The sequence below is a fragment of the Lepus europaeus genome, chromosome 6 (assembly GCF_033115175.1).
Source record: "Lepus europaeus isolate LE1 chromosome 6, mLepTim1.pri, whole genome shotgun sequence".
Taxonomy (NCBI): domain Eukaryota; kingdom Metazoa; phylum Chordata; class Mammalia; order Lagomorpha; family Leporidae; genus Lepus; species Lepus europaeus.
In genome coordinates, this window is record NC_084832.1 from 123172164 (window position 1) to 123196848 (window position 24685).

Consider the following 24685-nt stretch of genomic DNA (forward strand, 5'->3'; position numbering starts at 1 on the left):
CCCCTCTTCCAGGCCAGCTCTCTGCTGTAGCCCGGGAGTGCAGTGGAGGATGGCCCAAGTGCTTGGGCCCTGCACCCCATGGGAGACCAGGAGAAGCACCTGGCTCCTGCCATCGGATCAGCGCGGTGTGCCAGCTGCAGCGTGCCTACCGCGGTGGCCATTGGAGGGTGAACCAACGGCAAAAGGAAGACCTTTCTCTCTGTCTCTCTCTCACTGTCCACTCTGCCTGTCAAAAAAATAAATAAATAAATAAATAAATATATTAAAAAAAAAAAAAAAAGAACATTGCCGTGGGATGTGATTTCTGGCAGTTCACACAGCAAGGATTTTTAGCAAAATAGGTGAGACACATTTTCTGCCTCTGGGCCTGTGTCTGCGGAAGTGCTGCTGTCCTTGCCCTCAGCCAGCCGCCAGCCCAGCCTCTTGCTTCTCCTTGATTAGCCTCAGGGGTTTGTGTCAGTTACGGTGCCGCTCCCTGGTCAGTGACCCTCGCCAGCTCTGCTGTGGTCTTCAGCCTCCTAGTATTTTACCGTATATGGTGTGTGGCTAATTCCCAGGGTATACAAATGTATAGTTTATGGTTAATCCCTGCTGTATGTAAATGTGTGTTTCATGTTCTTTATAGTGTACAAGTATGTATTCTCACTTACTGAATCTCTTTTTTCTTTTCTTTCTATTTTTCAACAGGCAGAGTTAGTGAGAAAGAGAGAGAAAGGTCTTCCTTTTTCCGTTGGTTCACCCCCCAAATGGCCGCTACGGCCAGCACGCTGCACTGATCTGAAGCCAGGAGCCAGGTGCTTCTCCTGGTCTCCCATGCGGGTGCAGGGCCCAAGAACCTGGGCCATCTCCACTGCCTTCCCAGGGCCACAGCAGAGAGCTGGACTAGAAGAGGAGCAACTGGGACAGAACCGGTTCCCCAACCGACACTAGAACCCCAGGTGCCGGTGCCGCAGGCGAAGGATTAGCCTAATGAGTTAGCGCTGGCACTTACCGAATCTCTTAGATAATTAACTGGTATCCAGTTTATTAGGCTTCCTGATATATTTATATATATTAAACAAATAAAAGTAAATATGTATCTCTCAGTTGATTAATGGTAGCTCTTTCAAGAAATGGAAAAATATAGGGGCCAGTGCTGTGGAGTAGTAAGTTAAGTCTCCGCCTGCAGTGCTGGCATCCCATATGGGTATCGGTTCGGATCCCGGCTGCTCCCCTTTCCATCCAGCTCTCTGCCATGGCCTGGGAAAGCAGTGGAGGATGTCCCAAGTGCTTGGGCCACCACACTCATGTGGGATACCCTAAAGAAGCTCCTGACTCCTGGCTTCAGATCAGCCCAGCTCCGGCCGTTGCAGCCATTTGAGGAGCGGACCAACAGGTAGAAGACCTCTGTCTGCCTCTGTTTCTCCCTTTATCTGTGACTCTGCTTCTCAAATTAAAAAAAATAAATCTTTAAAAGAGAAATGGAAAAGTATTGTTTTCATGTTTTTGTGAGATAAATGAATTTAATGAAATGCTGTAATCTGACTTTGTAGCCAGATGAGGGGGCTCTGCTGTGTTCAATCTGCACTTACTGAGCCCATGAGCCCCAAGTGTTGTTCTAGGAGCAGGGAGTAAAAATGTTTCTGCCTCCAGGGAGCTCAACAGCATCTTGAAGAAGAATTATCACAAGTCTGGTTATTTACAAAGTTACATAAATTTTATTTAGAAGTTTGCTGTTCTTGCTTTATTCCTCCTCCTAAAACAACAAAATAAAAAGCCATCATCTATTCAAAAGTATTTTTTATTTTGTGTTTAACCATTTGCATCCTTCTTTTATTATTCATACCATAGTTGTAAAGGCCTAAAAGGTGCCAGTGGTTATGGGCACAGCCATGGACAAGACAGAAAAGGTTCATTGTATTCAGATGCGAAAGGAAATGGAGGAAGTGTAGAAAATACAAAAAATCTGGGCCGGTGCTGTGGCATAGCAGGTAAAGCTGCTACCTGCAGTGCCAGCATCCCATATGGCCGCTGGTTTGGATCCCGGCTGCTCCACTTTGAATCCAGTTCTCTGCTATGGCCTGGGAAAGCAGTGGAAGACGACCCAGGTCCTTCGGCCCCTGCACCTGCATGGGAGACCTGGAGGAAGCTTCTGGCTCCTGGCTTCAGATTGGCACAGTTCCAGCCATTGCAGCCATCTGGGGAGTGGAGTGAACCGGTGGATGAAAGACTCACTCTCTCTCTCTCTCTCTCTCTCTCTCTCTCTCTCTGCCTCTCCTTCTGTCTCTGTGTAACTTTGACTTTCAAGTAAATAAATACATCTTTAAAAAAGAAAATACAAAGTCAACATCCAGTGTCAAGCTTTGACATTAGTGCCGTTCCCCCACTAGTTATTTTCAGTACATATTCTAGGGTAAACACTGAGTTGTAAAGTAAACCATGCAGTGATTGGAGGGGAGCTGTTTTCTATCACTGTTCAGGGAATGCTTCTCTGAGAATTTGGCGTTTCAACTGAGACCTAAATGACTGGTAGAAAAAGCCTCTTCTGGGCAGGTGTTGTGGTGTAGTATGTCAAGCCGCTGCTTGGGCTGCCCCTGTGTAATATTGGAATACTGGATGTGGGGTCAAGTCTGGCTTCCTCTTCTTCTTCTTCTTCTTCTTTTTTTTTTTCTTTAAAGAGTTAGTTATTTGAAAGAGTTACAGAGAGGGAGGGAGAGAAAGATCTTCCATCTGCTATTTCACTCTCTGGATGGTCAGTGCTGGGCCAGGCCAAAGCCAGCAGCTCCATCTGGGTCTCCTGCGTAGGTGGCAGGGGCCCAAGAACTTGGGCCATCTTCTGCTGCTTTCCCCAGGGCACAGGCACAGTGGCAGCTGGATGGGATGTTGGCATTACAGATGGTGGCTTGACCTGCTACACCACAGTGCCAGCCCCCAGCTTCCACTTCTAATCCAGCTTCCTGTAAAGCACCTGAGAGGCAGCAGCTGATGGCCCCAGTACTTGAACCCCTGCCACCTACGTGCAAGACTTGGATGGAGTTCTGGCTCCTGGCTTTGGCCTGGCCCGGTCCTGGCTGTTCTGGCCATTTTGGGGAGTGAACCAACAGATGAAAGATCTCTCTCCCTCCTTCCCTTTCTCCCCTCTGTCTGTCAGTTGCCTCTAGATAAATAAATAAAAACTTTTTAAAAAGAAAAGAAAAAGTAGAGTTCTCCAAGATTCTGGGAGTCTTTGGGTAGGATTCAGGAAGCTTTTACACTTGGACAGAAAAGATAATTAGATCTTTCTAATTATCACTAAACTGAAAGTTAGCATTTTCTTCCATTTGAATAAGGACAACAAACTCCTGTAGCATTCCCAGCATCTGTTACTTGCCAGTCAACAGAAAGTGTGGATTTGCATGTTTTCTTATCGCATCTCTGCTTTCACAGGTATCTTGAAATATCATCACTGCTTTGAAATCATGGTTTTGCTTCCATCTGCCACAGCTATCACTGTATTCGTTATGTGTAACTGAGGGCTCCCCAAATTCAGGAGCTTAAAGCAGTAACCCGTCCTGTGTCTCAGCACTGTGCACTGAGCTTGACTGAGAGTTCTGGAGGGCAGGCTTGGAAGAATTACTGAGCTGTTGACAAAGTGAGAGCTGAAGTGAGAAAAGCCAGCGGGTCTGGAGGCATCTGGCTAATCAGGAACTCCGACCTCAACCTCTCTGATGTGACACTCGGAGAGTGCTCCTCTAAGGTCACCCGTTAGGCTGGGCAGCCTGGGGATTGATTACATTCCACAGGATATCACGTGACAGGGTGCAGAGTAGATAAACATCTGATGTCCTCAGGGCCTTAGCCCTCCCTGCTGGAGTTGGGTCACGTGGCTCTGAGGCAGGAGTCTTGCACACCGTTTCTGCTTTCATCCTCATCGGCCCTCGGCTCTTGACCGACTGAGACCGACTGTGGTCACACCCCACTGACCGCTAGCTTAGATGAGGGCTTGGTCTTGTCCTGTCCTCCCCAGCCCGCATCCTGTCTTTATCCTGACCAGTCCAGGCTTAGAAGAGAATCATCTTAAGGCATCCTGATACCTGATCACCTGCTACCTGATCGAGTTCTTCCCTCACTTTTTAAGTTTTTTAAAATTTATTTATTTATTTGATAGGCAGAGCTACAGAGAGAGGAGAGACAGAGAGAAAGGTCTTCCGTCCGCTGGTTCATTCCTCAAATGGCCACAACAGCAGGAGCTGAGCTAATCCAAAGCTACTGGCGTTGCTGGACTAGAAGAGGAGCAGGGGCCAGCCTGTGGCATAGCGGGTAAAGCCATGTGATGCCAGTATCCCACGTGGGCGCCAGTTTGAGTCCCAGCTGCTCCACTTCTGATCCAGCTCCCTGCTATTGTAAGGCCACCACAAAACACACTAAACACCAGAGTTAAGGGAAAGGGTTAATTGACGGGGGAAATCCTACAGGCTGGAGGGAAGGGGTAAAGAAGAGAAGAGGGGGGGTTTGAGACAGAGATCAAGAGAGAGAGAAGGTGAAGAAAAAAGAGAGAGAAAGAGATCTGGAGAGAGAGCAAGTGTATGGGAAGCAGGTCCTATTACACCTTGGAGGGGAGGGGGGGGACGGACAGGCAGGGAAGTAGGAGCAGTGAATCCCACTAGGGTGGGGGTGGAGCTGATACCTGTGGTTGGGCCATCTTGTCACCTGGCTTCCAGAAGTGGAAGCAGGGGCTAGAGCCTACAATGGCGTCCAGGTCATAGATGGTGCCACAGATAAGACGGCACCATTTTACTAACAGCTATGGCCTGGGGAAGCAATAGAAGACCTGGAAGAAGCTCCTGGCTCCAGCTTCAGATTGGCCCAGCTCTGGCTGTTGCGACCACTTGGGAAGTAACCAGCAGATGGAAGACCTCTCTCTGTCTCTGTCTCTCTCTCTCTGTCTCTCTCTCTCTCTCTCTCTTTCTGTCTCTGCCTCTCTGTAGTTCTGCCTTTCAAATAAATAAATAAAATCTTAAAAAGGAGCATCCGAGACACAAACCGGTGCCCATGTGGGATGCTGGAGCCACAGAGAGAGGCTTAGCCCACTGCGCCACAGCACCTGCCCCTGCCTCCTCTTCCTGTTGTGTCCATTCTGGGGCTGTCTTTGGCAGGAGTCCTGTGTGTACACTTAGCCCGAATCCTGCCCCCTGCTCCTTGGGTGTCAGCCCCCTCATTGTCTTTGCTGCAGTTAGGGTTGAGCTGGAACCGTCTCCCCTCCACTTGCGATGGTCTGGAGTGAAAGCTGCCTTATGTGCAGCACGTGCGGAACGATTGTCCTCCGACAGTCTAGAGTTTCCGGCCCTGTCCTCCAAAGACGCTGAGCTCATCACTGTTGAGAGTGTCACCTTGGGGTGCCCTCTGTATCAGCCGGACGTGGGTCAGAGATTTTGGAGCTGGGTTTATCATTTTTTACATGAACAGATTTTGAGGTTATAATTTGTTGTTTTCGCGGAGGCAGGGCGAGCTACACCTAGGGATCAGATCAAGCAGAGGGGAGACGGGAGGTCAGGGCCTCAGGAGACCATTTGCAGGCAAGATGTGTGCAAGAGAAGCTGGACGGGGGGCATCTGAGGCTCTCAGGAGAACCAGGCTCCCTCCTAGAGGGGCCTCCCTCGGGACAGGGCCCTGGAACGGTGTCCAGTGCCTGTGGCAGTCACACCCCCATCTGCCCAGGTATCACTGTGTGGTTGGCTTCCCTACTGATGAGTGGCCTAAAAGAGCAGAGCCTCCCTGCCTGTCTGTTCTGCAGGTCAGAAGTCCAAGTTCAAGGTGTCAGCGGGGATGAGCACCCTCTGACAGCACTAGGAAGCAGCTGTCCGTTCCTCTCGCAGCTTTTGCTAATGCTGCCTGTTTCCTTGGCCTCACTCCAGTCTTTGCCTGTCTGGTCCCAGGGCCATCTCTTCCCCATGTCTCTTCCTGGGTCTTCCCCTGGACACTGCAATATTGGATTGAGCCCACCCTAATGACTTCATTGTTACTTTTGCCTTTGTAAAGACCCAGGAGTTAGGCCTGACCCATGTCCTCCTGGGGAGATGATTTAACCTGCCCAGCGTGTGGCTGGACTTTACATGTACAGAATCACACAGGATACAGTTTTCTCAAGCACCTGGATTTCAGTCAGCAGTACGTGAGTGAGATTAATTCCTGTTGCAAACAAGCAGCAGTGTGTTCCTTGTGAGTCCTGTCAGCAAATTACGGCCCGAGGACAAGTGATCAAGGTTCGCTTTTTCCTTCCTGCATAAGAAAATGTGCTCTCTGGCATTCACAGTCTTCCCTCCCCAGCCACACACGTTTCTCTTTCAAATAGAAACCGATCTGGTGAATCCTGACTTTACATCTGATAATATGTTATGGATATATTTCCATTTAAGGACGTTGATGTTGACTGGCATCGTAACTTGACTTCTACATCTGACAATACGTTGTGGACATATTTCCACCTAGGTACATTGATGCTGACTAGCATTGTAACTTCTACATCTGATAGCACCTTGTGGACATATTTCCACTTAAGGACATATTTCCACTTAAGGACATTGATGTTGATCCCATTCTTTTAAATAACTTTATAATACTGCGTTGGAGGGTGTGTGTGTGTGTGTGTGCATCAGAATCTGTTTCCTCATTCTCCCAGGGTGAACATTTAGATGATTTACAATTCTCAGTGTGTGACAGTACATGGATTTATTGCTCCATTTGTTTCCATCTGAATATCCATTTAAGGATGATTTTCCAGCTATCAGATTGTTGGGATTTTAGACGACTGTGACCAAATTGCCATTCACCCATTCCGCTCGAGGCGGTGATGTTGCTGTGGATCGTGGCCCCAGGACTGCATGTACGCTTGCAGAGCCCCGGGCTAGCGCGGTTTTCAGCGGACCTCTCTTGTGTGGTTTCAGAACGGCGAGATGCTGGAGCTGCAGCGCGCGCGGATGAAGGACGAGATCCGCGAGTACAAGTTCCGGGAGGCCCGGCTCCTGCAGGACTACACCGAGCTGGAGGAGGAGAACATCACGCTGCAGAAGCTCGTGTCCACGCTCAAGCAGAACCAGGTGCGCGGGGCAGCCAGGGCTGCGGGGGAGGGTGAGGTACCCCTGCTGCTCAGCGGGGAGCTGCCGACCACGGCTTCTCCCCGCAGTGCAGAGCAAGGAACAGTGCGATTCTGGGTGGCGTAGCTTACAGTCAGCTGCATTGGGTGAGAAAGGGGATACTGGTTTATGCTTTAGCTCTGTGTTAAGTTACTTGGGGAGAAAGTCGGATACATGGTAACAAATTGAACCTGATGAGTTCTTGTTGTAAGCCTGGGCCTAGAAGCTGAAGGTCTCCCTAGCATCATGTGTCTCTCACTCATTTTACTTTTATTTTAGTTGTTTTCAAATCATAGAGGAAAAGGGATTATGAAGAATAAATCAATAAGAACAAAACTGGAATTTTCCTTCATACCCGATTCTTCTTTCAGCTCATTACAAAGATTATGTGTGTCCATTTCAGTAATTCTTTTTTCTGGAGGGGGACTCAGATAGCTTATCTGATGGGCTTGCATTGTTTTTTTCTAGTTATTAGTAATCAGTTATTTCCATTCTTGAATCTACTTTTAGAGCAATTTATCTGTGAGCACAGCTGCATCAGGTGGTTAAGCAGAGGGGAGTTGGAGGCTGAGCTGCTCTGGGGGCTTCCTCAGCCACAGCCGCTGCTCTGCTGGGATACTGCTGTGAGCCCAGAACCCTGCGCCTGGTGCTGTCCTGGGCTCCTGCCTGCCCAGAGCTGTGCTTCTGCCTTCGCTCCCTTCCCAACTCAGTATCTGCGTCCAAAACACAGTTTTGTTAGGTCCAAGGGTTAACAGAAACAGGAAAAGGCTAGGGAAAAAAAAAATCCAAGTATTGATAGTCACGCTTTGATTTTCTAATCTCTGCCATTTACTCTGGGTTTGGAGTTGGGAGGCCAGGGCCCAGGAGAAGGGGCATGGTGTCCAGTACAAGAGCAGAGGGCAGTTTCAGCTTATCCTCCAATTAATTAATAAAATAAAAGCTAGCAGAATGTCCCTGTGTGGTTCTGCCTCATCCTTACCCTCTCGCACTGAGTGCTGGGAGTGCCGGCAGCCAAGAGCCTACAGCTGCGTGGGCATCGCAGGTCGAGATCTGGATTCGGTAGATGAGCTCACAGTGGAGACATTTACACAGAGAGGGATTTTAAAAAATGCACTCCCCAGACATTTCCTAAAATAAGTAGGTTGTTTTTTTCTGGCTTGTTTTATGAGTCACTGGTGGAGAACTTGAGGACCTGAGCAGGTTTAAATATAAAGTGGGCCTCCCTTCCTGGGGTCCCAGCCGCTGTCTGCACAGACAGGACCCCGCCTGGGAGACAGTGACTGTGCTGGGGGTTAGCTAGGGCCAGGCCGCTGTGAACTCTCAGGTGTCCTTGGAGGACAGCCATGCGGGGAGCCTTCAAGACCCCAGAAGCCCCTCGGCGGGGATCCCACCCTTCAGCCTGACGGAGGGCTGTCGTCACTACCTGGGAATCCGATGGTTAACTCCCAAGGTGGTTTTGTTTGTTTGTTTTTTTCAACAGGGCAAATTTATACAATTGCTTAATTGTATTTTCTGAATGTCAAATGGTAATTTCTCAGTTAACTGCCTAATTCATTCCAAATTGCTCTCTGTACAGAGGGCCACTCTGGCTTAGCCCCTGACAAGAGACTGCCCTGTAAGACTCCCAGTTACAAACACTGTCTCCCCTGCCGCTGGCCTTTATTGACAGATTTGGGCATCCATCACAGACTCTTTACTTAGTGTGCATTAAGTGTAATATTTTATGTACAAACACCATGGATTTTTTTTAAGAAGACATTGGCTGGCATTCATCCCCAAGTGTGTCTGAATGTCACTGTACGTTGTCAGCTGAAGTCATCAGAATCTGCATAGAGAATCAGGCTGACATCTTTCCAGCTGGTCACACTGAGGATTTACACCTGGAAACAACGTGCCAGGCGCTGGAGCCGCCTGTGCCCGAGTTCGGTCCCTGGTTTCATCCATTTGTACAGGGTGGGCTCGCCCATTGCCTCAGGTTTATACGAAGATTTATGCGTGGCTGTCAATCACATCACTTGATTGCTAGCAGACTTGATTATCACTGGTGAAAAGGGCGATGTGTTTCACTCCCATGCTAGGTGTTACCTGCAGGGAGAGGCCCTAAGACACAATGCTCCCTCCTGTTACACTGCAGTGGGTATCTCTGCCCACAGCGCAGGTTCGTTGAAAGGTCCTGTTCCCCAGGAGCCAGCTGCAGGTGTGAACCTGCTCTCCCCAGCTGACTCGGGCCCCAGCCATGGCCGCTGCAATCTTCAGTCCTGCTCCATGCCACTCCCTCCCCACCCAGGTGGATGTTCTTCCAGCCTTTTGTTGTGTTTCTAGACAGCAGAGCTACCAGGTTTACCAGATGCTTGGTGGAGAGATTATTTTTTTTTTTTTCCCCACCCTTTGTATGTTTCCCTTTTTGGGTCATGATTTGCTGGTGATTTTTTAAATAACTGTTGTTTACTGAGCATCTCTTACTCCCTCTAGTGTCTGTTAATGAATTTGTTTTCTAGCTCCTTCCATGAAGGTGTAATACTGTAATAGGCATTAAATACATACCTGCTGCAGGAATGAAGCAGCTACTTTCTTTCTCTTACATTCACAGCTCAATTTAGAGGGGAAACTAAAAATTTATAATCAACTCTACAATTCTTATTTGCAATCCTGAGTGTAAGATATGTGGGAGCATTAGCATTATTGAGTCGCATTTGAAAGTTTAATCATGTTCCTTTGTGTGCAGGTGTGGTTCTGTACCCAAAATAAAATCAAGTCTAATCTCCTACACATATTCTACACCTTTGTAGTTTTTTGAGTTGAAATTGTTTGAAAGCAGTGTAGAAAGAAGTCAACGCTGAGTTTCCCAAGAAACCACCAGAAAAACCCATCAGTCAAAGGAAGCTGTTGCCAAACCTCCTACAGTGATGTCTCCGAAAGGGAGATTTCAGGGGAAGGGTGGTCAGGTTCTAGAACTCTTGGGAAGCTGCATCCATGTGCCTGGTGCACAGCTGGCCAACCGCTGGTACCCTGATACCGGGTGGAGGGAGAAGGCAGGTGCTGCTTTTGTGATGTGCACAGCAGGGAGTCGGGCAACTACTGCTCAGCTCCCAGGGTTGGGAGTGGGTGAGTAGCTGGTGAGGAGGTCTCTGGTAGGTCCACAGTGCCCATGGCCTTCCACTGATTGGTCAGTGATAGGCGCCAGTGTTTCCTTTGTGTTGGCAAATGGGGCCCTCAGGGGTCCAGGCCCAGGCTGGGTATGCCTTATTTGATCAGGTCCTGGAGTTTCTGGGAAGCTCTGAGAATAGAGGCTGGCGTTGAAGTTGGAGTCTTTGTGGTTGGGGTCTTGTGGGACAGACCTCACCTTCATGCCTCTTGCATGTCTTGCTGAGTTCATCTGTAGCTGCGGGTTGGCTGGAATCATCCACAGGAAGCAGGGGGCTCTGAGGAGCTTCCTGCTGGGGGGGAGTTACTGGGGCCTGATGACGTCCGAGTGAAAGATGCTAAGGGTCGGCTGCCTTGATGGAGCTGCAGGAGCTGGATTTTGCATGGAGGGAACTGGGCACAAGAGATGCAGTTCATGGCCAAGCTTTCAAGAGGGAGGCCCAGCAAAGGGTCAGGGGGTCAGCTGGGTCGCAGCCCCCAGGAGCAGGCAGTACCCCCAGGCGCCACCTGCTAGTGTCTCGGCCCAGTACTGCTTGACTGTGTAGGACAGCTGCCCGGCCTCAGTGTCTGCACACAGGGCTGGAATTTGTGTTTGTCTGAGTTGTTGGAGACACGATGGTGAGAGGAGGGAAGAAGTAATAAACTCGTGTCCATCACACCTCACGCACGGAGCTGAGCCTCTCAGCGCCATCCAGTCCCTGCTTTCTGAGCACTGAAAGCTCTTGTTAAAATGAACAATTGAATCCTGTTTCTATTCTGAAGAACATTCCCTCCAGGGCCGTGTTTCTGTGTCAGGTACCATCCTCAGAGACCTGGGAGTGCTTTCAATTCGGTTTTATTTCCTTTAAGCACTGTTTCAGGGGTATCTCTCTAGGAAGCCAGATTTTTAAAAAAGATTTATTTATTTATTTAATGGCAAAGTCAAAGAGAGAGAGATGGAGACAGAGATCTTCCATCTGCTGGTTCTCTCTCTAAATGCCCGCAACAGCCAGTGCTGGGCCAGGCTGAAGCCGGGAGCCAGGAGCTTCTTCGGAGTCTCCCACTTGGGTACAGGGGCCCAAGAACTTGTGCCATCTTCCACTGCTTTCTCAGGTGCACTAGCAGGGAGCTGGATTGAAAGTGGAGCACCCGGGTGTCGAACCAGCATTTTTATGGGATGCTAGCACTGTAGTCCGTGACTTTACCTATTATACCACTACACTGGCCAGCAGATATTTTTTAAAAATAATTATTTATTTATTTATTTGAAAGTCAAAGTTACACAGAGAAGGAGAGGCAGAGAGAGAAAGAGAGATTCCATCAGCTAGTTCACTCCCCAGTTGGCCGCAACGGATGGAGCTGCACTAATCCGAAGCCAGGAGCCAGGAACTTCTTCTAGGTCTAGCCCGTGAGTGCAGGAGCCCAAGGACTTGTACTGCTTTCCCAGGCCAAAGCAGAGAGCTGGATCAGAAGTGGAGCAGCTGGAACTCGAACCAGCGCCCATATGGGATGCTGGCCCTGCAGGTGATGGCTTTACCCACTATGCCACAGCGCTTGCTCAGGCCAGATCTTTTTTAAAAACAAAGTATATATTCCTTGGGGGAAGGCAGATAACAAATTCGTGGTGTCAGGGTTAGCAGCACAGGCCAGATTAAGGCCTTTAGATTCGCTGGGCTCTGTGGAGATCATGGTGCCCAGTCCCAGTCACCATGCAGATAAGGGCAAAGCCGCCCAACTGAGAAGCTGCTGAAGAGAATCCCAGCGAGGTCTGTGCGCTGTGCCTGACCGGGTCAGCAAGGAGTTCACAGTCCGCAGCAGAGAGAGGAGAGGCAGAGAGAGAGGTCTTCCATCTGCTGGTTCACTCCCCAGTTGGCTGCAACAGCCGGAGCTGCGCCGTCCGAAGCCAGGAGCTTCCTCCAGGTCTTCTAATGTGGGTGCAGGGGCCCTAGGACTTGGGGCATCTTCTACTGCTTCCCCAGGCTCAAAGCAGAGAGCTGGATTAGAAGTAGAGCAAGCAGCCAGGACTCAAACTGGTGCCCATATGGGATGCCAGCACTGCAGGCAGCGGCTTTACCTACTATGCCACAGCACCGGCCTCTGCAGTAGGTTCTTGACTTAGGTCTTAACACTTGCGCGTTTCCCAGAGGCCAGCCCCAGCCCAAGGCTGAGCAAGGTGGAGTAGTGAGATGAACAGCAGGTGCCTGCACCACGGGCCAGTGAAGCTGCCCAGACAGCCAGAGATCAAGTCTTAGGAGAATTCTAGGCCATCAGCTGAATAAAGATCACAGTTTAAAAGCTCTACAGTGGAAAATAATGTCCCCAAGTCTAGGTCAAGGGTTAGCAAACTTTCGCCAAAAAGGACCAAACAGTAAATACTGTAGGTCTTGCAGGCCAGCTAGCCTCTCTTACAGCAACCTCCCTTTGTTCTTTTTTTTTAAAGATTTATTTATTGGGGTTGGCACTGTGGTATAGCAGGTAAAGCCACTGCCTGCTGCTGGCATCCCTTATGGGCACAGGTTCGAGTCCCAGATGCTCCACTTCCTATCCAGCTCTCTGTTATGGCCTGGGAAAGCAGTAGAAGATGATCCAAGTCCTTGGGCCCTGAATTCATGTGGGAGACTCAGAAGAAGCTACTGGCTCCTGGTTTCAAATTGGCACAGCTCCAGCTATTACAAACAAATGGAGAGTGAACCAGCAGATGGAAGACTTTCTCCCTCCCCCCCCTTCTCTCTCTTTCTCTCTCTCTCTCTCTTCTTCTCTCTCTGTGTAACTCGGACTTTCAAATAAATAAATAAATCTTTAAAAAATGATTTATTTATTTGAAAGGCAGGTTTATGGAGAGGCAGAGAGAGATCTCCCATCCACTAGCTCACTCCCCAAAAGGCCGCAACGACTGGAGCTGAGCTGATCTGAAGCCAGAAGCTAGGAGCTTCTTTGAGACCTCCCACATGGGTACAGGGTCTCAAGGACTTGGGCCATTTTCTGCTTTCCCAGTTCATAGCAGAGAGCTGGATCAGAAGTGGAGCAGCCTGGACTTGAACTGGCGCCCATATGGGATGCTGCCACTGCAGGCAGCAGCTTTACCTGCTACACCACAGTGCTTGCCCCCTCCCTTTGTTCTTGTAATGTGAAAAGCACTGAGAGGTGATCTCTAAAGGAGTAAGCGTGACTGTGTTCCAATAAAACTTTATTTATTAATGGGCCAGCGCTATGGCACAGCAGGTAAATCCCTGGCCTGCAGCACCGGCATCCCATATGGGCACTGGCTCAAGTCTGGGCTGCTCCACTTCTGATCCAGCTCCCTGCTAACGTGCCTGGGAAAGCAGCAGAGGATGGCCCAAGTCCTTGGGCCCCTGCATCCATGTGGGAAACCTGAAAGAAGCTCCTGGCTCCTGGCTTTGGATCAGCTCAGCTCCGGCAGTTTCAGCCATTTGGGGAGTGAACCAGCAGATGGAAGACCTCTTTCTGTCTCCACCTCTCTGTGTAACTCTGTCTTTGAAATGAATAAATAAATACACTTTACTGATAAACAGGTGGTGGACTGGGACTGGTCTAGAGACATGGTAACATTTGACAACGTCTGGTGTAGGCCATCAGCTTCCCACGGATATAGAATGTAGGTCTGCTGTGTAAACTGAATTAATGCCTGCAGATGTAAGCTGTGACATCATCTGGGCACAGCCAGAGAGCTGCTCAGAGACTGAGGAAGGCCGGAGAGAGCGTGTCCCACATGGCGCCAGGAAGGGAGAGATTGTGAGAAGATGACTTTGCCGGAATTTCAGCCAGGCTAAAAGGAACCAGGTGTGGGACTCAGCCTGAGTTGTCCTGAGCAGTTCCCAGCTGGCGTTCCATAACCACTGTGGGGCACTCCCTGCTTCTCCCTCCCCAAGCAGAAAAGGCCCTGCTGATGTCCAGACTCCCTCCTGCCAAGCCACGGGCTGGGCACGCAGACCTGGTGCAGGTGCTTCGTGATGGACAGGGTGGAGCCCTACTGTTCCTGGACTGTGGACAGGCGATCAGCTCAGCATGTGGACCAGAGGAGGGGGTGGCATAGAGGAGTCTGGTCCCTGGGTGACCTCAGAGAACAGGGCTCCCTCCTGGCCCAGGACTCTCTTCCCCCAGACCCTTCCCTGATCTTGACCAGGACGCCCTCACTCAGGTCTTTGCCACTTCAGCCAAACCCACATCCCAACTCGCCCTGTACCCTAACCTTTGCCAGGTAAGTGATTGCGTGAGGTTGGACAAATAGGAGAGCAGTTGAAATAAGTGAAAGTGCTAGTGGTCTATGATCCCCGTTCTTCAGTTTTTAAAATCTTTTTCTTTAAAATTCAAGTTCAAACTGCTATAAATGGAGAGGTAAATACAGTGGCCAGCATTGTGGCACAGAGGGCTCAGCTGCTGCCTGTGACACTGCTATCCTACATCGGAGCGCCAGTGTGAGCCCTGGCTGCTCTGCTTCTCACCCAGCTCCCTGCTCATGCACCTGGGGAAGCAGAGGAAGATGGCCCAAGTGTTCAGGCCCCTGCCGCCCATACGAGAGACCCAGATAAAGTCCCAGGCTCCTGACTTTAGCTTGGTCCATCCCTGGCTATTGTGACCATTAGGAAAGTGAACCAGCAGATGGAAGGTCTCATTCTTTGTCTCTTTGTCACTTTGCCTTTCAGATAAATCCAATAAATATGTTGAACTAAAATACATTTAAAACTAAACACAGTTTATCTTTGCATCTGCTATCACGAGAACTTATTATTTTTTCTGGTTTATTTTTTCAGTCACAGTATTCTTTTATCCAGAAAAGGCATACTGATGAGCAGAATTCTGTTTTAAGCTTGAGGAAGGAGCATTGAAACACTCATAGGGATGCGTAGGTGAATAACATGTACTTTCTGTACAGAGAAGACGTGGTAGTTGTAGAGGTAAAAAGTTGATTGAGAGGTAGCCTGTGACAGTGACGTGGAGGAGCCCTGTGGCAGGCAGGCGGGCGGGCTCAGAAGCCAGGTCCCCGCCACCTGCATTCTCTCTTGCCCAGGAGTGCATGTGAACAGACTCACTGCCCGATGCTAATATGGAAATGGTCTGTTACTGGATGCCTTGTAATTGTTCTCCCAGAATCCATGCTTTAGCACATACACATTTTCTTTTCTTTCTCATCTTACCCTCTAACCCATTTTACTGAGTAACCAAATGAAAGGAACTAATGGTGAGCGTAAAAACTTTGGAGTGTGAATATTCTGACACATGATGACCAAAAACATCCCTGCCTTGTTAGGCAGATACATTATTACCAAAAACATCCCTGTCTTGTTAGGCAGACATTGCCCCCTTGTGACCATGGGAACCTATAAAAGAAATCCCAAGGGGAATAGACATCTTGTTCGTCTCTGCTAAGAATTAAATTACATGTGTATGTTACATATATTTGTATCATGAATCATATGTCTTTATGTTGCATTATATCTGCATCTATGCATGCATGTTATACATGGGTAGATACATGTATGTGTGTTTATACATATGTATATGTGTGTAAGTTACTGTATGCATGGGTAAGTTACATATGCATGGTAAGTTACATATACATGGGTAAGTTACATATGCATGGGTAAATACGTGTATGTATGTTTATGTATACATATGTATATGTATATAATTTACATATGCATGATAGGTTTCATATACATGGGTAAGTCACATACGCATGGGTAGAAACATGTATGTATGTTTATGTATACATGTATGTATGTATATAACTTACATATGCATGATAGGTTACATATACATGGGTAAGTTACATATGCATGGGTAGATACATGTATGTATGTTTATGTATACATATGTTTATGTATATAAGTTACATATGCATGATAAGCTACATATACATGGGTAAGTCACATATGCATGGGTAGATACATGTATGCATGTTTATGTATACATGTGTATACGTATATAAGTTACATATGCATGATAGGTTACATATACATGGGTAAGTTACATATGCATGGTAGAGACATGCATGTATGTTTATGCATTTGTATGTATGTGTGTGTAAGTTACTGTATCACTTGAAAGGTGCACAGTGCGCCTTCGTGATCTGTTCTGCAGACGAGCACTGTTAGTTTTAATGGTTCAGTCCACTGGTGGGTTTCAAGGCAGATTGGTGGGACCTACAGTTTAGCTGTGTGAATCTTCCCTGTCCTGTCTGATCCAGGTGGAGTACGAAGGCCTGAAGCATGAGATCAAGCGGTTCGAGGAGGAGACGGTGCTGCTCAACAGCCAGCTGGAGGACGCCACGCGGCTGAAGGAGATCGCCGAGCACCAGCTGGAGGAGGCCCTGGAGACCCTGAAGAACGAGCGGGAGCAGAAGAACAGCCTGCGCAAGGAGCTGTCGCAGTACATCAGCCTCGGCGACAACCACGTCAGCCTGTCCGTGGACGGGCTCAAGTTTGCCGAGGACGGGAGCGAGCCCAACAACGACGACAAAATGAACGGCCACATCCACGGGCCCCTGGTGAAGCTGAACGGAGACTACCGGCCGCCCGCCCTGCGCAAAGGGGAGCCCCTGCACCCCGTCTCGGACCTGTTCAGCGAGCTGAACATCTCCGAGATCCAGAAGCTGAAGCAGCAGCTCATGCAGGTGGGTGCCTCGTGGGGGCGCCCCGCGCCTCGCGTGGGGCAGGACGGGGGTGGCCGGGTCTCATGTTTGCACTCCACAGTGCCTCCTTAAATATTGCCTACTCAGCCAGAAGCTTCCAGAGTGCAATATTTTAGGACGATGTGACGGGAGGGGTAATGAAGAGGAATCCTGTCATTTGTGTCATCGTAAGAAATGAATATTTTAGAACCACAAATGAGCTTGCAGTCAGGTGTGAAAAATGACAGCGCCTTGACGTGTTTCTGACAGAAGTCGTCAATGGCTTTATACACAGTGAGTGAGATGTCAGAAAGCACATTTGCCATGACAGCCCCCCGCCCCGCCCCGCCCCTCCCACACCCATAGCTTCCGCTGAAGCTTAAGGCCTTGAGGGACATAAAGGGCTTTCTGTGTACACATTAGTCCGGATGTCATGTGATTTAAGAATGCAGAACAGGTGGCAATCTGAAACATGAGCTAAGCCTTACATGTTGAGCATCTTCAAAAGGAAGGACTTGGACAGGGTCCTGACCTTTAGCCTTGCGTCCCTGTGGAAGGTTTTCCTGTTTGCGTTCTTGTTCCCTGCTCCTACCTGCCTGGGCCCGGTGCTGATGGAAGTGCTGGGGGAGTAGCAGCAGCTGTAGTACCAGCACCGGCGGCTTCTTTGTACCATTCACTGCTGGACTCTTCATCGATGTTCTGAGCCAGGGGTTCACGAGTTCCCTAAGTGATGAAATTGGAGGCTTCATTGTCAGTCTCATTCTTAGCCTCCAAGGCGGGGTTAGTGGACTTAAGGTCCGTTGGCCATGTAAGGATGGTGACATCATTTGGTCTGGCCTTGCCAAGGCCACCACAGACGGGACTTGAAATTCAGTAAATCTATGGCAGGCTCATTTTTAAGTTGATCCTTTTGTGTGGCCCACGAATGATGTTAGAACTATCCAAATGGGCCGGCGCCATGGCTTAACAGGCTAATCCTCCGCCTTGCGGTGCCGGCACACCGGGTTCTAGTCCCAGTTGGGGCGCCGGATTCTGTCCCGGTTGCCCCTCTTCCAGTCCAGCTCTCTGCTGTGGCTCGGGAAGGCAGTGGAGGATGGCCCAAGTCCTTGGTCCCTGCACCCGCATGGGAGACCAGGAGAAGCACCTGGCTCCTGGCTTCAGATCAGCGAGATGCGCCGGCTGCAGCGGCCATTGGAGGGTGAACCAATGGCAAAAAGGAAGACCTTTCTCTCTGTCTCTCTCTCTCTCACTATCCACTCTGCCTGTCAAAACAAACAAACAAAAAAAACCTATCCAAATGGCCCTTGGCAGGAAAAGGTTCCCTGCCCCCGCTCCCAGGGCTTCATGTATAGCTGATAATGAGAGGCTTGTTAAGACTGTGGCAATCTCTCATTTTTATGGCGAACAGAGCTGCGATTCTCTGCCTCCAAAGAAAAGATGACTGAAAAATTAAATTGGCAGATGTAGGAAGAGATTAGAGAGCCAGGGAAGTCCATTTGTTAACTTGTTTGCTTTTATTAGCGTATCAAAAGTTAGCATATCCTGCACCGCACACGCCCAAGGCTGTGGCTGCTGAAAGAGAACACATTTTTGCAGTATTTGATTTGAGTCAAGATAAAAGGGTACACCCAGAGAAAGAAAATGAATCTCATGGAGCTGAGGTTTGACATAGCAGGGTTAAGCTGCTGCCCGTGTCACCTGTATCCCATACCAGAGTTCCCATATCCGAGCAAGATTCCTGCTTGCTCTGCTTCCAGTCCAGCTGCCTGCTATTGCACCTGGAAAGGCAGCAGAGGATGGCCCCAGTGCTTGGGCCCCTGCCACTCACGTGAGAAACCCGGATGGAGTTCCTGGCCCATCCCTGACCATTGCGGGCATTTGCGGAATGAACCAGCGGATGGAACTTCTCCTTCCCCCTCTGTTGCGCTACCTGTCGATAAAATAAATCTCTAAAAATAATGAATTTCATACAGACTCCCTTGGCTGGAAAGTGCAGTTCTATGTAAATAATATCTTCATATCCTTTGTGCTCAGCATATGCTAACACAACAGCTTGGTAGAAAGAGAAAAGATAGTTCCTCTTGAAACAGTTTGACATGGTAGATACATTCGAAAGAGTCTGTGCTCCAGATTAAATAGCATTAAGGCAGCAACACTGACTTCTAGTTGTTGTTTTTCGTTTGTTTGTTTGGATAAAGTAATCACTTATCTTATAATCAGCATTTAAAAAAACAGCATATCAACTCTTCCTAAAAATATATTTCAGAGTGTTGGGTCGTAGTCCCATAAAACATTTCTTCTCATGCATTGTTTCTTTACAGTTTGAGTTTCCGCTTAGCTGTACATCCCCTCAGGTTTAATCTGTAGAGGGGAAGATGGTAAGAGCATCACAGGAGACACTGCCTGTGATTCTTGTAATCGGCTCTAATGCTGATGACGCTTGGCTGGGATGTGACAGAGTGTGTGAGTCACCAGTGATGTCTCTCATGCCAGCCCCGCTATTCCAGGCAACCTCAAGAGGGGCTGGTAGCAGGCACTTGCATATGGCGGTTGGAAACACTTGGGCCAGGTGAGTTTTGGAATTTGGAGTTAAATCTTCAGAATGTAGAAAGGTAGTACCTGGCATATGCCAACTGTGTTGCGAGGTCCCTGCTGGAGTCAGATGTGGCCCCAGGGATCCTGGGATGCTAACATTTGTGTAGTGCAACATGTGTGTATTCACACGGAGAGAAAAATGAGGCTCCACGCAGGCCACACAGCTGCCCTTGTGCTGTCTGCAGATTGCCACCAAGTGCCTTCCGAAGGACCTTGCTTGGAGCTCTCTGCATTTTGAAAACATGGCTCCTGTAGGTGCAGCACCTGCTGTGCTGGTGGGCAGCTCCTCCTTTTGCATTGCTCAGCACACCTGGGATGCGACGGTTCGTATTTTCACCATCCCCTGTGCTCTTAGGGTGTCTGATGACTGGGGCCCCAAGCAGCACGTCTGAGTGAAGGCCGTGTGCCGGCTCCTGTGCCGGGTTTGTGTTGGCACTGTGAGGATGGTGACTGGCAGGGCTGTTGCTGTGACGCCCTCTGCCAGGCAGCATGCAGCACTGAAAATCATCTTGTGATTACGAAGAACCCCTTTGCTGGACAGGAGGAACAATAAGTTCAAGAGATCTGTTGTCCAGCGATGGCAGTAGTTAACAATGCATTGTGGGGCAGGCATTGTGACGAAGTGGGTGAAGCAGCTGCTCGGGACACCTACATCCCAGACTGGAGTGCTGGTTTGAGTTTGGGCTCCTCCTCTTCCAGTCCAGCTTTTTGCCAATTATCCTGGGAAGCAGCAGGTAATAGTTCATGTGCTTAGACCCCTGCCGCTCACATGGGAGACCCAGATGGAGTTCAGGCTCCTAGCTTTAGCCTGACCTAGACCTTGCTGCTGCAGACATATAGGGGGTAAAACACTGGCTAAAAGATCTCCTCCTGGCCGGCACCGCGGCTCACTAGGCTAATCCTCCGCCTTGTGGCGCCGGTACACCGGGTTCTAGTCCCAGTTGGGGCACCGGATTCTGTCCCAGTTGCCCCTCTTCCAGGCCAGCTCTCTGCTGTGGCCAGGGAGTGCAGTGGAGGATGGCCCAAGTGCTTGGGCCCTGCACCCTATGGGAGACCAGGAGAAGCACCTGGCTCCTGCCTTCAGATCAGCGCAGTGCGCCGGCCGCAGCGGCCATTGGAGGGTGAACCAATGGCAAAGGAAGACCTTTCTCTCTGTCTCTCTCTCTCTCTCTCTCTCTCACTGTCCACTCTGCCTGTCAAAAAAAAAAAAAAAAAAAAGATCTCCCCCTTTGTGGTTCTGCCTTTTAGGTAAATAAATAGGGACTGGCACTGTGGTGTAGCAGGTCAAGCTGCAGCCTGCAGCGCCAACATCCCGTATGGGCGCCGGTCCCAGTCCCGGCTACTCCACTTCCAGTCCAACTCCATGCTAACGCATCTGGGAAAGCAGTAGCAGATGGCCCAAGTTCCTGGACCCCTGCCACCCAGGTGGGAGACCCAGAAGAAGCTCCTGGCTCCTGGCTTCTGGGACCATTTGGGGAATAAACCAGCAGGCAGAAGATCTCTCTCTGTCTGTGTAACTCTACCTTTCAAATAAATATAATAAAAAATAATAAAAGAAAAATAAACATTTATAAAAAAGTGGAGATGCATGTGGCCTAGCAGGTTAAGCCACTGCTTGGGACACCTGCATCCCACTTCAGAGTGCTGGTTCAAGTCCTGGCTCCTCTGCTTTCTGTTCAGCTTCCTGCTAATGCGCCTGAAAAGGCAGCAGATGACGGCCCAAGTCCTTGGTTCCCCACCACCCTAGGGGGAGACCTGGATGGAATTTGAGGCTCCTGGCTTCAACCTGGTATAGTCCTGGATCTTGGGAGTATTTGGCTAGTAAACCAGCAGCAGATATAAGATCTTCATCCATCTGTCTTTTGTCTCTTTCTCTCTCTGTGTCATTCTACCTTTCAAATAAATAAATCTTAAAATCAGTTATTCCTGGAGTCAATGTTGTGGCGCAGTGGGTTAACCAGTGGATAGACTCACTCTCTCTCTCTCTCTCTCTCTCTCTCTCATTTTTTAAAGATTTGCTTATTTATTTGAAAGGCAGAGATAGAAAGAAGGGGGGAGAGAGAGAGAGAGAGAAACAGAGAGAGAAACAGAGAGAGAGAAACAGAGATCTTCCATCTACTGGTTCACTCTTCAAATGTCTGCAACAGCCAAGGGTTGGTTAGGCTGGAGCCAGGAGCTAGGAGCTTTTTCCCGGTCTCCCACATCTTCTACTGCTTTCCCAGGCCATAGCAGAGAGCTGGATAGGAAGAGGAACAGCCAGGAGAGGAACTGGTGCCCATATGGGATGCTGGTGTATGCTTAACCTATGTCACAGTACTGAACCCGGAAACAGATTTATAAAAACGATAAATATAGGCCGGCACCGCGGCTCACTAGGCTAATCCTCTACCTTGCGGCGCCGGCACACCGGGTTCTAGTCCCGGTCAGGGCGCCGGATTCTGTCCCGGTTGCCCCTCTTCCAGGACAGCTCTCTGCTGTGGCCAGGGAGTGTAGTGGAGGATGGCCCAAGTGCTTGGGCCCTGCACCCCATGGGAGACCAGGAGAAGCACCTGGCTCCTGGCATCGGATCAGCGCGGTGTGCCGGCCGCAGCGCGCCAGCTGTGGCAGCCATTGGAGGGTGAACCAACGGCAAAAAGGAAGACCTTTCTCTCTGTCTCTCTCTCACTGTCCACTCTGCCTGTCAAAAAAAATTAAAAAAAAAGAAAACGATAAATATGTGGAAGTAATACATATATTAATTAGCTCCAGTTAGCCTTTCTGCATTGTATACATATTTAGAAACATCATGTTGTACACAGCACATATGCACAGTTTTTGTGGATTAAATTTTTGTTTAAAAAAGAGCCCTTTTGAGAGCAGCACGCCTGAGCCATGTGCTGTTTTCTGTCTTGATGGCCCAGCCGTGCACAGGAGTTAGGCTTCCCATCTTTAGGGATTTCCTTAACCTGGTTCTTATAAGAAGCCATCTGTGCTTTCTTGGGCAGTGGCCGCTGGGAGTGTCGGCTGAGTCGCTCTCTTCCCTGCGTCTCGCTCGTAAAGAGTTGGGAACCAGTGAGCCCCACAGCTCCTTTGTGTATAGAAACACAAGACACAACATCAGGTCCCCTGCGTCAGGGAACGCTGGCATCCTGTGGGAGACAGCGCAGTAAATGCTGCACAGAAATCTCCAGGGTTTGCATGGTGCCTCCCCGAGTCGTGTCAAGTACGTCTTGCAGGGTTTCCCAGGTACTTTAAAAAGTTCATGGAAAAAGAAATTAAAAGGTTGATTTTGGTGTCAAAGCTTGGAAACGCAGACATAGTGTTTTTCATAATATGCATGTTCCATGAAGTTTGTGCAGACCCTGGAGGTAGCGCCTCTGTGGAATGGTTATGAAGAGCAGGGAGGAGAAAGAAGAAATTAGGTGCAAGTGAGAAATGTTCCATGGTGTTGTTATTGTCCTGGAAGCTGCCGCCAGTTCTTGAGGTGCCAAGAAGATCCCCAGAACCATTTTATATAAACAGTCAAGAAATAAACCACAGACGCTATGGGAAAAGGCAAGGGGCCGCCTATGTCTGAATTAGGAGATGCTTTTCTCCCTAGAGGGAATGGGAGTGAGTGTTTCACAGAACTAAACGAGGGTGCTCCAGCAGGTTTGTAGAAAAGTTGAATGAAAAGACAACACTAGGACAGGGGTTGCAGTGTAGTCAAGGCACTGTTTGGGACACCCACATCCCATGTCACAGAGCCTGGGAGTTCCAGGCTCCTGCTTCTGTCCTGGCCCAACACTGGCTGTGGCAGGCATTTGGGGAGTAAACCGATGGATTATTTGTCTTTCTGTCTCTGTCTCTCTCTCCCTCTCTTTGTCTATATTGTCTCCCTCTCATTGGCTCTTTGTCAAAGAAACAAAAATGAATTTTTAAAATAATGCTCATTCCCCACAATTTTTGAAAAATGTATGTCTTCTAGGTTATGTAATAAATTATAAGAATGTTTTAAATTGCAGGCCGGGGCCGCGGCTCACTAGGCTAATCCTCCGCCTTGCAGCGCCGGCACACCGGGTTCTAGTCCCGGTCGGGGCACCGGATTCTGTCCCGGTTGCCCCTCTTCCAGGCCAGCTCTCTGCTGTGGCCAGGGAGTGCAGTGGAGGATGGCCCAAGTGCTTGGGCCCTGCACCCCATGGGAGACCAGGATAAGCCCCTGGCTCCTGCCATCGGATCAGCGCGGTGCGCCGGCCGCAGCGCGCCAACCGCGGCGGCCATTGGAGGGTGAACCTATGACAAAAGGAAGACCTTTCTCTCTCTGTCTCTCTCTCTCTCTCACTGTCCACTCTGCCTGTCAAAAAAAAAAAAAATATTTTAAATTGCATCAGACATGCGAGCCTTCACAGAACACAGAAGCACATGCGCAGTATGCAGTAAGGAAGCATTTTACCCCGCTAAGAGCCGCTGTGAACCTGACGGCAGGCTTTGAGAGTGAGCAGCTCAGTGTCATCCTTTGTTTGCTGGGAGAAATTTTTCAGGATATTATTGGATAGATTATTTTGGTGTCCTCAAGACCTGGTTATTTCAAATAGATTATAGTTGACATTTTCCAGTGACAGTCAAGTACCTTAATTAGTTTTATTAGAGTGAAAATAAGTGGATCCTGTCTGGAAAAGCTAATCAGATTACTTCATCTACTTCAAGGAGTTCTCCGTGCTGGTGCTGAGGCTTCTGCCTTTGATAAGCAGCCTCTACTCAGCTGTGCAGTCACTCTCTGCAGGAGAAAGCACTTGGCATTTTTTCCAGCATTACATTGTCCGTTTGACTTCACATGTAATATGAGAAAATAATATTATTTCTGTAAAACTAAAATCCTTGTGTTTTGTCCTATCCTTATGGATGTGAAGAAATAGAGTCGTGTTATGTTTGGATCTCCTCTTCGAAAGATAGTTTCAGGGCCGGGCATTTGGGCTTGCAGCAGTAGGGGTGCGCTGTTCCCATGTTGGGGTTTGGTGCGCAGCTCTGGCTGCTGACTGCAGCTTCCACTGGTAGAGACCCTGGGAGGCAGTTGTGACAGCTCAGGTGCCTGGGTTCCTGCCCCGACGTGAGTGCCCTGGGTTGAGTTCTAGGCGCCTGGCTTCAGCCTGGCTCTGCCCTGGCTGTTGTGGGCATTTGAGGACTGAATCAACAGAAAACATCACTCCCCGTACTCCCTTCTCTCTGTCTGTGTCTTTATCTCTCTGCCTTTACTATAAATAAATGTAATTTCTTCAAAAGGTGCTGT

At 49.1% G+C, this 24685-nt stretch overlaps 1 protein-coding gene across 5 annotated transcripts in view; it reads left to right on the plus strand.

Annotated features, from left to right (window-relative positions):
* The window catches only part of BICD1 (BICD cargo adaptor 1), a 220734-nt gene that overhangs the window by 152560 nt on the left and 43489 nt on the right, over positions 1-24685 (plus strand). For all 5 annotated transcript variants that reach the window (XM_062195051.1, XM_062195050.1, XM_062195049.1 and 2 more), the window contains exons 3-4: positions 6903-7055; positions 16423-16848. In XM_062195051.1, the coding sequence (XP_062051035.1) occupies positions 6903-7055; positions 16423-16848 (579 nt within the window). The remainder of the gene's footprint in view (positions 1-6902; positions 7056-16422; positions 16849-24685) is intronic.